This window comes from Equus quagga, chromosome 14, assembly GCF_021613505.1.
Source record: "Equus quagga isolate Etosha38 chromosome 14, UCLA_HA_Equagga_1.0, whole genome shotgun sequence".
Lineage (NCBI taxonomy): Eukaryota > Metazoa > Chordata > Mammalia > Perissodactyla > Equidae > Equus > Equus quagga.
The window spans coordinates 92,354,722-92,368,790 of NC_060280.1; the positions used below are offsets into that span (position 1 = coordinate 92,354,722).

At 49.3% G+C, this 14,069-nt stretch overlaps 1 protein-coding gene across 4 annotated transcripts in view; it reads left to right on the top strand.

The window, feature by feature from the left end:
• INSR (insulin receptor) overlaps nucleotides 1-14,069 on the top strand; it is a 128,055-nt gene that overhangs the window by 106,649 nt on the left and 7,337 nt on the right. For 2 of the 4 annotated variants that reach the window (XM_046684741.1, XM_046684743.1), the window contains 8 exons: nucleotides 1,907-2,066; nucleotides 6,231-6,330; nucleotides 7,526-7,593; nucleotides 10,204-10,448; nucleotides 11,435-11,545; nucleotides 11,634-11,793; nucleotides 13,327-13,456; nucleotides 13,759-13,893. In XM_046684741.1, the coding sequence (XP_046540697.1) occupies nucleotides 1,907-2,066; nucleotides 6,231-6,330; nucleotides 7,526-7,593; nucleotides 10,204-10,448; nucleotides 11,435-11,545; nucleotides 11,634-11,793; nucleotides 13,327-13,456; nucleotides 13,759-13,893 (1,109 nt within the window). Of the gene's footprint in view, nucleotides 1-1,906; nucleotides 2,067-6,227; nucleotides 6,331-7,525; nucleotides 7,594-10,203; nucleotides 10,449-11,434; nucleotides 11,546-11,633; nucleotides 11,794-13,326; nucleotides 13,457-13,758; nucleotides 13,894-14,069 lie in introns of all 4 variants that reach the window. The other 2 variants (XM_046684740.1, XM_046684742.1) reach the window with 1 other exon arrangement.

Genomic DNA, 14,069 nt, shown 5'->3' on the forward strand with positions numbered 1-14,069 from the left:
CTGCCCAACACAGCCTGACCCTGATCCCAGACAGACCAGCCCCCTTTGCCCAGAGAGATGGGGGGTAAAATGAGAAGAGAGCGACAGGTTACAATCACCTTTTAAAAAACCTTTTCATAGACAAGACTGGTTGGTTGTCTCCACCATTTTCCTTGATTGCTTAACATCGCTTTGATAAACTAAAAAGTAGCATAAATTTTTTTTTACACCATTTCTACTGTTGGTTTTACAGCAGTAAACCAGCCTTTGGTGGGAGGTCATTTTTTTTCTTATTTGCTATTTTAATAGAGAAAATCACCTCTGGCTGCACTGCTTTTGAAACTTTTGTTAGAATCCTTTGTCCCCTCCCTGCCCTGAAAGAGACCCTGGCCCCAGGGACCACCCCCTCCCTGGAAAGAGCATCGATTTTCAAGTTTCATGTGCTCACATTCTTTGCTTCAGTGTCTTTTGCAGTTTTCAACTTTTTCTCTTTTTCCTGTTTGCACAAAAGTTTATGTAATCGGAATCTTCACTCCTGATCAGGTTTTGCTTCTTGTTTTGCTTTTTATTCTGGGATTTTTGGTGTCTACGGAGAGAGCTGCAGCAGGTTCTAGTTCCTTCCATCGTGTTCTTTTCTCCGTCCCCACCCCTCGAGGTGTCCGGGGTAAATGATCAGCGTTGGAGGGTGAATTTCCCCTTTGTCCCGGATAGCAGCTACCTTTGGTTTCTATATTTGCTTATTTATCCCTTTCTACTTGGTGACTCATTCTACTTGGAAGAACCTTTGGACTAGAGTTCCCACCAATGCCGCCAGCCCGGTTTGTTTTCTTGCTGTTGTTGTCACATGATAAGCACGGGAGTTTTTACATTTCTTCCTCTCCCCACTCCCCCCTAGAATTTTCCAGCCCAGTTCTCTGCATGCACTAATAGCTTGGAGCTGTTCTGGAAAGTTTCCATCGTGTGGCTTGCAGGGTTTATGTTCTTATTTTCCAAGGAGCCTCACTTCCCTCCTAATAAGCTCTGGGTTTATCTCTATTTACAGGTTTATTCCTGGGCTGTGTTTGTTTTCCTTCTCCCCTCTCTTTTATCAGACACTTAGGTAGATCCCAGCTCATTAATGATGGTAAAAAAAAAAAATCAAATCAAATCAAATCAAAAGGCTGCCCCAGAGGAAGGAAGGAGTTTTCTCATTTGTCCTTAAGACGTGAAATCCATGTCTCCTTTTGGTTCTGACAAGGCAGATGCGAGGTGTGAGGGCAAAGCCTGAAATGCAGTTTAGGCAATGTCCTTTTCTTTCTCGTCCTTCTGGGCAAAGCCTGCTGAAAGGATCTCACAGTGATTTCAAGAAGAGGAGTATTTCACAACTCGTGTAAATTATATGAAGTTCCAGTTCTGGTGCCCACAGCGTTTCCTGGGTGCACAGACACACCATTCCTTTATAGATATTAGGGGTTCAGAATTCGTCTCTGGCTGCTTTTGCGCTACGGCAGCAGGGTTGAGCTGGCGACAGTGACCGTCTGGCCCCTTGAAGCCGAAAATATTTACTCTCTGGACCTTTACAGGAAAAGTTCATGGACCTGCACCCTGAGCCTCAGTTTCCTCGTCTCTAACATAAGGCTAAGCCACCGAGTTGTCCTAAGAATTCAGTGCAATGATCCAGGTCCTCTGCTCGGCTTGTGGTTTAGGAAGAGTTGGCTGTTATCACTAATGATGTTGCCTAAGTCTGTTTCCTTATCAGTGGAGCTAAGTTTCTAGGATTCCGAGAGTCCGTAAGTCGCTGGCCTGTGGCGCTCTGATTGTGCCGTCCTCCCTCTGTGTCGTTTCTGAGCGGGGTCCTGTCTATGACATTCCCACCCGGGATGGATGCTCTGGAATGTACGAAGCACACCACCCACCTCCTCCTCTCTCTCCTCCCCTTGTCTTTCAGGAGCTGCATCTCTGTGTGTCTCGCAGACATTTTGCCCTGGAGCGGGGCTGCCGGCTGCGCGGGCTGCCACCGGGGAACTACAGTGTGCGAGTGCGGGCCACCTCCCTGGCAGGCAATGGCTCCTGGACCGAAGCCACTTATTTCTACGTGACAGACTATTGTAAGTCTGCACAGCGACTTCGACTGGTTGGGTCTGTGATTGGCACTGGGTCCGGCAGAATCTTTCAGAGGATGGTCGAGGAAGCTTGGAGGGTGTGCGCGCTGGTCTTGGTCTTCACCCCTGGGTCCCCTGGCTGCCACTGTGCCACTGGGGCAAGGTGCATGCCCTCTCTGAGCCCGCACTTCCTCATCTCATCTGTTCATGGGGATAATAACAGGACCCTCCTGTGGAGGTGGGAGTTTCAATGGCATCATGAATGTGAAGTGGCTGGCACAGGGCACATCTGATAAGTACATTATTAACCCCTGTCACTAGTGTCCAATCTTTGGCATCAGATGGGCCATGCCTTTCATGGGAGGAGGTGAGAGGTTCTCTACTCAGCCTTGGATATGCTCTCGATGTGCAGGCAGTAAGTGCTGCCATTGGGCGAGCTGGACGCACTGTGGACAGGAGGATGGGGAGAGATGGGGAAGGCTGAGTTGGTCAGGGAGTGCTTCCTGGAGGTGGTGACATCTTCATCTAGACCAAGAAGAATGTACAAGTGGGGTCAAAAGAGATGTTCAGCCTGGTACGTGGTGGGAACCTAGACACTTGAATGAGAGAACAAACAAATGACTTAGAAGGAGCGGGATTCTAGACCAGGAGGAGCTGGAGCTTGGGCGGGATGGGTGAGATGAGGCTTCTGCTTGGCGGGCTGGATTTTCATTTACTTCCCACAGTGGGAGTGCAGAAAGTGGGAAGTGATTCTTGCTGGGATGGTCTGGCCAGGGTCTGGGCTTGGATGAGTATCCTGACACCAGCTGGGTGTACCGCATGATAATTCTGATGCTCCCCACCCAGTGGAGTTAGCACAGACCCCACAAGTGTAACAGCACAGTTCCCAACAAGACTGCCCTCACTTCAGACGCCAGATGCAAGTTTGGGGGTTCTCCTGGCCACTCATACTTCTGGCCAACTGGCAACAAATTTGGGGATTCCCATGACCCCCTCAGATCTGATCATTTGCTAAAATGGCTCACAGAACTCAGGACGGTGCTATATTACAATGACCGTTTTATTATAAAGCATATAAGTCAAGACCTCCTGAATGATGAGACACCTATACAGCAAGACGATGGCCAGGAGGGTCCCGGACGCTGAGCTCCTGTGTCTTCTCCCCGTGGAACTGGGACGTGTCATGTCGCCCTCATACTGATGTGCTCATTAGCCAGGAAGCATCTCTGAGCTTCAGTGTCCAGAGTTTTTATTGGGGTTTCATTGCATAGATGTGATTGACCGAGTCATTGACCGTGTGATTGATCTTCACTTCCAGCCCCCACCCCTCTCTGGAGCTCAGGCTCACTGAACATCCTGCTCCTCTGAATACGTGCTTGGTCTTCTGGTGACCGGTCCTGTCCTGAGTCATTGCATCCCTCAGTGTAAACTCAGGTGTGTTCCAAAGGACTCCTCAGTGTCAAAGACACTCCTATTACTCAAGATATTTCAAGAATTTGGAGTCTGTCTCTTGGGAACCAGGAACACCGTGAATAAATTTCGCAGGAAAATATCAAAGTGGGGAAAATATTTGTAACGTCCTTGGCCAAGAGTGAATATGCTTAATACAAAATGAATATTTGTTATGAGGAAAAGATATATGTCCTAACACAAAAATAAGCAAAGGACATAAGTAGCCAATTTAAAAAGAAATATGAGAGCCAGGCCTGATGGCCTAGTGGTTACACTTTAGTGCACTCTGCTTCCGTGGCCCGGGTTCACTTCCTGGGTGCAGAGCCACACCACTCGTCTGTCAGTAGCCATGCTGTGGTGGTGGCCCACACGGAAGAACTAGAAGGGCTTACAGCTAGAATATACAACTATGTACTGGGGCTTTGGACAGGAAAAAAATATGAAAAATAGAAAACGTAAAAAATGTCCAACCTCACTCAAAACCACACACACACAAAAAAAGCAAATTAAAACAAGATATGATTCTTTTTTTGAGGAAGATTAACCCTGAGCTAACATCCGCCACCAATCCTCCTCTTTTTGCTGAGGAAGATTGGCCCTTAGCTCACATCCGTGCCCATCTTCCTCTGCTTTATACGTGGGATGCTGCCACAGTGTGGCTTGGGATCCAAACCAGCAAACCCTGGTTCACCGAAGTGGTGCATGAGACTTTTACCGCTATGCCCCCAGGCTAGCCCCAAGATATGATTTTTAACTTATCAAATTGGCAAGGTTTCTCTTTCTGTTTTTTAACTACAGTGCTCAATGTTGTCCAAGAGTGCAGACATACGGACATTCTTTTTCACGGTGGGCGAGTGCTAAAACATAGTACTTTAATAATACATATCAAAAAATCTCATAAAGGCTCTTTGTATTTGAGCCAACACTTCTGGCTCTAGAAACTTATCCTAAGGAAACAAACAGAGATGTGCAAAAAAAAAGATACACGCTCGAAGAAATCCAGTGCAGCATTGCTAACAACAGCAAAAAATCTGGAGAATTAAATGTTGGACACATTAGATTACTTAAAGAAAATTCCTTCTTATGTAACAAGGAGGCAAGCATTTTACACCCAAGGTGTAAAATTTAAGGAGACAGTGGCTGGCCTAGTGGTGCAGTGGTTAGGTGTGCACGTTCTGCTTCGGCGGTCTGGGCTTTGCCAGTTCAGATCCCGGGTGCGGACATGGCACCGCTTGGCAAGCCATGCTGTGGTAGGCGTCCCACATAGAAAGTAGAGGAAGATGGGCACAGATGTTAGCTCAGGGCCAGTCTTCCTCAGCAAAAAAAAAAAAAAAAATTAAGGAGATGCTCACCCTCAGGGGCTAACCCTGCCCTTGCATGAGCCAGGGCAAGACTTCCTCTCAAATTTTTCACCCTAGATGCTTCCCTTCCCTCACCCTAGTTCTGGCAGCCACAGGAATCTGCAGAATGAGCAGGACTGTGGGGTCCGGGAAGCAGAGATGGGGACGGCATCGTGGGTCTCGGGATTCTGCCCTGAGCCTTGCTGAGTCCTGACCTGCTTGGTAGCCTCCAGCTTCTCCGCTCCTATGGAAGAAGGGAGGGGAGGAGGGGACACACAGACAGCTGCATGTGACCGGATGGTTTCCATTTCTCATGTCCTATTCAATCACCAAATATTTACGGAGACTTTCTGCGTGCCAGGAGCCACCGGAGACGGGGTGAGGCAGTTTGCTGTCAATTCCGGGACGGGCAGGAGGACGAGATATCTCAGGATAGAGCTGGCCACTGGAGGCAGGGTGGGGCAGTGATCAAGAACTCACTCAGATTGCCCGGGTTCACATCCCTGCTCTGCCCTGGATCAGCCCTGGGACTTTGGGGAGATCCCTCCCCTCTCTGAGCCTCTGTTTCCCAATCTGTTAACTGGCATGAGTCATGGTGCCTCCCACCTTGGCTTATGTGACGAGTAAATAAGATCGCTCATGCGAAGCACTTCAAACACTGCTTGGTGTTTAGTGTGTGTTCAGTAAACTGCTATTTATTAAAGGCCCGGAGGACCAGATTCCTTTTCTGACTTCAGAATCCATTTTCTTCCTCGGGTTGGAAGAGTCTGAATATGTGGGTGTGTTAATGATTACAGACAACTCAGCTTTGCATGAGAATTTTAAAAAATAAGGGTTGCCTAACATTTCTGCCATAGGTTTACAAGGGTTTTTTTTTTTTGTGGGGGAGGACCTCCCAGCACACACAAGGCACTTCCTGGGGAATTTTTTATCCACCAGAGGTGCTGTTGAAATTAAGATAGGCTATATAATTTGCAGAGCCCAGTGCAAAATGAAAACGCAGGACCCCTTGTTTAAAAATTGTTAAGACTTTCAAGATGGTGACAGAGGAGCATTAAACCAAGAGCAAGACCCTTCTGAGTGTGGGGACCTGGGTGACGGCTTTGGTTGCATGCCTGTGAAGCTGGCCCTGGGTGGGGAAGGGGGAAGTCTGGCAGTGGGCAGTGGTCTGTGGGTCAGGAGTGTGTGCTTCCAGAATACAGACCTCTGAGCCCACTGCCCAGCCCCATGGAAACCAGTGGAGAGAGAGTCAAGACAGGAGAGTGGGGACAAGTGTGTGTGGCCCACTGTTATAGGCATGGATGTGATTTTTGATGCGAACTTGGATGTAAACACATTTTTGATGTGAAATATGTATTTTCTGATTTTATTTTAGTAGACGTCCCATCAAATATTGCAAAAATCATCATCGGCCCCCTCATCTTTGTCTTTCTCTTCAGTGTGGTCATTGGAAGCATTTACCTCTTCTTGAGAAAGAGGTAAGCGCAGTGGTGTGCTGGTATAAATGGTTAATAACCGACTCTCTGAGAAAAAATATGCCCAGATGTAGGCAGAGCTATGTCTAAGTTTATTATAAATTTTACTGATATAAAGGGTACGTAGCAGGCAATTTATAGATAATGACAGTAATACAATATGCAATCTTCTTTATCGTAAATTCCCTCTGTTCAGTTAATTTTCACAAAATGCTTTTGTCAGTTTTCTTTTTCCTGAAGCTTTGAATCTATAGCCAACCTATGGTTGCAATTGATAAAGGAGTGTAGTACCAACCTGAATGTTGGTTGATATTATGTTGATATTAAAGAGTAAGACAAAAATGAGATAAGACGTAAATGATAGGAATGACTTTGCTGGCTCAGTGAATAATTCTTAAATGCTGGGAGAACGTTTTCTCAATTTATTGTGCCATTCGCAATGTCGTGGCTACAGAGAGGACACACCATTAAGTTTAATCTGCATTATTAACATTTTATCCATTACTTTCTCAAGCCTGAGTGTACAACAGAAGCATAAGTCAAGTCTTGGTTGGTGGTGTTTACCGATGTCGGTGGTGTTAATATTCCCACCATGGCCAATTTCAAGCTATAAACACGATGTCACTGAGTGCAGAGTTAGAAAGAGATATGCAGTCTTTGTCTTGCTCTGGCTCATTTCCGCTCGATGGATACAATAATGTAAACAGAGGTGGTAATGTAGATAGCCTCAAGAGCATTGATTGTAGTAAAATGTAGCACCATACTTAGGGAGTAGTGAGTTTTGAATATCCATTGCCTTTTCTTTTAATATAATTTAATTGCAAACCTATATAATTTAATTTTGAGCGACGATTGTATTTAATAACTGACTTGCAAGTTTCCAGAAGATTTAACAGTTGTTTCTCACAAGCTGGGACCAGATGGCTCCAGAATAGCCCTGGGTGAGTGGCTTTTAGGTGTTACATGGACAATCATAAGTTACAATTTATGGGGTGCATGGTTCCCACGTTGATGCAGTTAAGTAGCCATCCCTCACGTTTCTACTCAAAACATAAGGGTCCCCCCATCCTCACCACCAGTCTGTTTCTAGGATCATGTGGATGCTACTGATAATCTTGGGGAGGTCTGTAGCCTCCTACGGTGACCCACAGAGTCCCGTGAGTATCTCAAGCTGGGACCCTTCATTTTTCTCATCCAGGCAGCCGGATGGGCCCCTGGGACCGCTGTACGCTTCCTCAAACCCTGAGTACCTCAGCGCCAGTGATGGTGAGTACCATCCTCTTCCCTGTGGGCTGTCAGAATCCTCTGTTCGGTTTCCTTTGTCTGGTGAAAGTCAAAGGATGACACCCCGGGAGGCTGAGATTAGCCCTCCTGTTCCTTTGAGCTTGCAGACCTGCCCCTTGCTGCTGGGAGCGGTTGGACACCTGCCGTCCTACACCTGTTTGAAAGGGCTGATCCAGTTGGTCTGGGACCCGTGGGCTTGGCTGGAAGGTGGAGAATCTGGTGCCCCAGCTGTGGGGATGTGGAGCCTAGGGCTCATGCCAGAGAAAGTGCTAAGAGTCAGAGCCAGGACACTGCGTCCAAGGTGGGACGCAGGAGGTGGGAGTCAGAAGCCAAAATGAGAGACTGGGGATAGAGGTGGGGAAGACAAGAACAGGGACAAGACAGGGCGAGCAGGAGGCTGAGTGCATCCCAGGGACACATCTGCTGTTGGTGATGGCTGAACCTGGATGTGATGCTGATGCTGGCAGCATGAGTGTAGGATGGACACCCATATTTCCTTTGGTTGTACCAAAGGGCAGTGAGTGAGCCCTGTCGATAAGGCTTGGCTGTTGCTTCAGAGGGGAAGACATCTGTTACATGACAAGTTTCTAAAATGCTTCATGCAGCCATAATCGAAAAGTGACTTTCAAGGCACAAACACCATTGTCCAGCAGGATGCTGCCTTGGGATATAGCGATGGTGTTTTTAAGGGTGATTGGAATGTGTTTTAATCAGTTGTGATAAGACGTGTAGACATGGAAGGGACTGTCATGAAAGAAGAAGTTCACTATATTCACAGATCCCCTAGAAGCAGGAGGCAGGGCACGCCACACAGGGCCACATGTGGAAGCACCAGGTCGGTCAGGGAGCAGAGGGGGAGAAATGTGGGCAAGAGCCTTTCTTGTGGTTTCTGCGGGGAGGAATTGGTGAGGCAAAGTGAGCAGGCTTCAGATTGGCCAGTTTGAGTAATTTCAGCAGGCTCTGGGATGTAGTTGCTGTTCCTGGCTGTCTGGAACCTGGCCCTGGGGTGATCAGAGCAGGGGAATAGCAGCCTAGGAGATGATTGGAGTGTGAGCTCTGGATTGGTTCGTTTGCGTATGAAAGGAGCACTCACAGATGAGTCATTCAGTATCTCTGGGAATTGGCTACCCTGGGAGGGACAGGCCTTCCACAGCCAGCAAGGCTCCAGATGTTAAAACATCAGAATAGAGAAACTAGGAATGGGTGGTTATTCCAGATGGGAATGCGTGGAGGGAGCAGGAGAGGGAGGGAACGAATGCTGATCCATGAGCCTCCTCTCTCTGTTTGGGAAGGACGACGTTTCTGCGCGCTGGAGATGGGGAAGCTGAACCTCAGGGCTTCTGTTGGGTTCCCTCGTAAGGGGTGAGGACAGGATGGCTGCTCAGGGCTGCCTTTCCCTCCTACCCTGCCCAGTGAAAGCTGGAAATTGGAGCTCAAGGGTCTTTAAGCTCCAGGGAAGGTCTGGGGCTAGGGATACATGCAGAAAAAGATCTGGGGGGCGGGGTCCTCTACTGAGCATCAGTGAGTTCACGTGGGTGCAGAGCTCGTGTCTGATCCAGTGTACTCGCGTGAGCCGTTGCTGACCGTTGGTCTGCTAGAGCTGCTGAAACAAAGCACCACAGACTGGGCGGTTTAGAAAACGGAATTTTATTTCCTCACAGTCCATGGAGGCTGGATGTCTGAGATCAGGGGGACCTCAGGGTTGGTTTCTCTTGATGCTTCTTTCCTTGGCTTGTGTGTGGCCATCTTCTCCCTGTGTCCTCACATGGTCTCCCCTCTGTGCGTGTCTGTGTCCTCATCTCCTCTTAGGAGGACACCAGTCGGATTGGATCAGAGCCCACCCTAAGGACCTCATTTTAACTTTACCTCTGTAAAGACCTTGTCTCCAAATACAGTACCTTCTGAGGTTCAGGGGTTAGAACTTCAACATATGAATTGGTGGGGAGGGGAGCACAATTCAGCCCATGACAGATGCAGAGGAAAGCAGGAACCATTTTGACTTTTTACAAGGCCTTCGTGCATTTGTTTGTGAATCATTTTCTGAGTAACAAACCATCCCAAACCTAGTGGCTTAAAACAACGACCAGTTATCAGCTTATAGTTTGGTGGGTCCAACACCTGGGCTGTGCTCGGCTGGGCAGTTCTTCTGGTCTCGCGCACACGGTGGCGGCCAACCTGCCGATCAGCTGGCACCAGGTGGTCTTGGATGGGCTCACTCACGTGTCTGGTGACTGGCAGGCTGGGTGGTCCCCCAACCCGTCGGCACTTTGCAGAAACAACAGCCTCAGACAGGAAGTAGCATCTTCCAGTAGTGGGGCTCTGAAATCAGACAGAAAGGATGAGGATGCAGGCTCAGCTCACCACTCACCAGCCAGGACCCTGGACCAGTTGCGGCTCCTTCCTGTCCCCTCCATGACAACACAGACCCATGCCTGTCCTGTTCTTGACTTTGTGCCCAGTGCCCAGCACGGGTCCTGGATCGCAGAAGTCACATAATGAGATTTGTGGGGGGGGGGGGGGCTGAGTGGGAGGTGGCCGGGGACCCCTCCTGAGGGACCCGCGGAGGATGCTGTGTAGATAACTGAGGAGTAGTGTTTCCCTGCTCTGTGTACGTGCCGGACGAGTGGGAGGTGCCTCGGGAGAAGATCACCCTCCTGCGGGAGCTGGGGCAGGGCTCCTTCGGCATGGTGTATGAAGGCAATGCCAGGGACATCGTCAAGGGCGAGGCGGAGACCCGCGTGGCGGTGAAGACGGTCAACGAGTCTGCCAGTCTGCGAGAGAGGATCGAGTTTCTCAACGAGGCCTCAGTCATGAAGGGCTTCACCTGCCATCATGTGGTGAGTCCTGCATTGGCCCTGGGAGCAGACAAAGGCTTCTTTTCACGTCCCGCCTCCTCTGTCCTGTGCGGAGCATGAGGACGGTGGGTGTGGACTTCCTGCCCATCCCCACCCTGCTAAGCAACCTAAAGGTGCGGGGGAGGGTCCCTTCCTGCTTCCTTCTCCAATCCCATCCTCTCCCACCTTGTCTGGAGCCAGACTGGCTGTCCTATTGCTTTCCAGAATCTTCTTTTTCTTCCCTCTTCCTGCCTCCTTTGTAATCCTTAAACACATGATGGTCCACCGTGTCCCTGCCCCTGCTCAAGACAGTACAGACTCTTCCTGCTCTTCTGCTCCCACACTGGTCTTTTAGTTTCTCTGAGCCTCGTGTCCCCATGCATATTAATGAAGCACCTGCTCTGTGCTAGGCCCCATTCTCATCTCTGTGGTGCAGCAGATTCCTGCCCTTGGGGAGCTTCCAATGCACTGGGTGGAGACAGACTCTAAACCCACTGGGTTAATTATGTAGATCATTATGAGATGATGCTATAGCAAAATGGAAAAGGGGAGCAGACTGAAGGGACTGGGAACTCAGGAGTGGGGAGGGTGTCTTTGAGCAAAGACTTAAAGATATAAGGACTGAGCTGTGTGGGCATGTGAGGGAACAGAGTCAGGCAGAGGGAACAGCTGAGGCAAAGGCCTGGAGACGAGGATGTGCCTTGTGTGCTCAGAGATATCTAAGGATTGGCCTTGGTGTGTTGCTGCATGTGGGCAGGTCTGTCTGCTCTCCCACCTCCAGATTGTGAGTCCTCAGTTCTTCCTCCTTCCCCTGCCTTCCTGCCCAGCAAGGCATTGACTCCAGCGTTTGAGCCAGACAGACAAGGGCTTATCATACTCCACAGAGGAGTAGGATGCTCTCTGTGGTGTAGACACCAGATAGGGAGACCTCAGTGAGTTGATATCTTCCCACAAACCCTCACCCAAGAACCCCCTTGCTTGCTCTGCAGGTCCGCCTCCTGGGGGTGGTATCGAAAGGCCAGCCAACGCTGGTGGTGATGGAGTTGATGGCTCACGGAGACCTGAAGAGCTACCTCCGTTCCCTGCGGCCGGAGGCTGAGGTGAGCTGCCTCTAGGTACCCGGCAGGGGACCCGCTCCCGGCTGCGGGCACCGGTGTCGCTGAACACGACCCCATGTTTCGACTTTAGAATAACCCTGGTCGCCCTCCCCCTACCCTGCAAGAGATGGTTCAGATGGCGGCGGAGATCGCCGACGGGATGGCGTACCTGAACGCTAAGAAGTTTGTGCACCGGGACCTGGCAGCTCGAAACTGCATGGTCGCCCACGATTTTACCGTCAAAATCGGAGGTTCGTCTGGCTTTCTGCTTTGAAATGGACAGCCCAGGTCAAGTTTGATTTCAGAAAGAGTTGTCTGTCATGAGTCGTTAAATCTTTGCCAATAGCATAAAGGGGCAGGATTTTGGGTGGAGGCCTGATCCTCACGTTGTAATTGAATTGCATTTGCTCATTACCTCACCCATTCAATCACCTCTTTAAGTAATATTTGTGAACACTGTGTGTGCAAGCCACTGCAGTCGGTGCCACAGGTGCAAGGAGGAATAAGTGGCCACAATTTTCTGCCCTCGTGCAGCCTTTAATCTGTACCATCTAGCACAGTAGCCACTAGCCACTGGCCACATGTGGCCATTTACATTTAAATTAATTTCAATTAAGTAAAATAAAAGAAAATATTCAGGCCACATTTCAGGTGTTCAACAGCCACCTTGAGCCATATCGGACAGTCTGGATATAAGCCACGTTCATTATCACAGAAAGTTCTACTGGACAGAGTTGTTTTAGATGAACAGTAAAATAGTTAACACTTATAGAAACAAGATAATGAAGACTGGGAAAAGAGCATTGAAGAAAGTAAAGAGTTCTATGGTAGAGAGGAGAGGCCTCTCTCTGTAAGGAGGCAACAGTTCAGCCAAGACTCGCAGGATTAGGAGTTGACCTGAGTGACAGCATCCCAGGGGGAGTTACAGCACATGCAAAGGTCCTGGGGCTGGAAGGATGGCTGATGTGGTGTGGATAAAATGACTGTAGAGGGGAGCAGAGCAGCGTGAGTTGTGAGATTAGGGAGAGAGACAGGAGCCAGACTCGGAAAGGCCTGGCAAATCATGGTAAGTCATCCAGACATCCTACACAGCCGGGGGAAACAGGAAGTGGCGTGATTCTATTTATGATCCAGAAAGACCTTATCCTACATTAGCAATGGGAAGCAGGAAATGACATGATCCTATTTATGTAGCTTCTCTTGGGCAGTGGGCTGGCAGAGTCAGCATGGAGGGAGGGTCCTGCAGGTGAGAGGTGGCGGTGGGCCTTTGTGGGGCTAGGAAGATGGAGAGGAATAGACAGATTAGAGAGGGATGTGGAGGGAGAGTGGGCAGGACTTGCCACTGTCTTGGATGTAGGGTGCAAAGGAAGGGGGTGGCCGAAGGAGGACCCAATCCTTGGAGGCTGGATGGCTGGGTGGTTGGTGGGGCCCTATCCAATGGAGAATAATAGGTTGGCCGCAGAGAGTCAAAAGTTCCGTTTGAGATGCCTGTGAGGTCATGGGTGGGAAGGAGAATGGGATTCTCAAGCTGCAGTTGGAACATCACATCTTTGCCACTTGGTGGTTCCTTTTCCTTGCCTTTAAATGGTGGCCCATCCTCCCCCTCCACATCCCCATGAGTACCCTCAGAATTCGTTCTCACTGGCTTTGGCAGCCCCCGAGGTGAGCACACACCTGGGGCAGGGGACGCCAGCTGAGGGCTCTGCGAGGGGTGGGGCAGTAAAGACGGAGGACACCTGGGCCACAGGCTGAAGGTTAAGAGCATGTGAACTGTTCGTTGTCAGACTTTGGAATGACCAGAGACATCTACGAAACGGATTACTACCGGAAAGGAGGCAAGGGGCTGCTCCCTGTGAGGTGGATGGCTCCTGAATCCCTGAAGGACGGGGTCTTTACTACTTCTTCTGACATGTGGTGAGTTGTGTTTGGGCTAGCAGGCAGGACGCTGGGCTTGAATTCCACGTTGCTGTACTAGCAAGAAGGGGCAGTCAAAACCTGCCTTCCCCTGGCCTCTCCATCAAGAAAATGAAGGGGATGTCATGTCTGAGGACCCTGGCACAGCTACTGTTACATTCCTATTGAGACTAATCTTACAGGCATTTCTGAACTGTATCATGAATTGGTTAATGAACTGGCCAATCAGGTTCTAGTAAACCAAGAAGGTGTGTATGTGTTTTAATGACTTCTTTGTTACTAGTCTCAACTGTCGTTGGCAGGTCCTTTGGCGTGGTCCTTTGGGAAATCACCAGCTTGGCAGAACAGCCTTACCAAGGCCTGTCTAATGAGCAGGTGTTGAAATTTGTCATGGATGGAGGGTATCTGGATCAACCCGACAATTGTCCCGAGAGAGTGTAAGTGTAGAAAGAGTGTGCGGTGTGTACGGTGTTCATTAAAAAGGCGTTGCCGTTTGCACGAATGCTGGTGTTTGCGTATCATGTCTCTATGTGGGCTTGTGTTTGTGTATTATATTTTTACATGCATGCTTGTGTTTGCACATTGTATCTTTGCGTGCACACTCGTGCTTGCA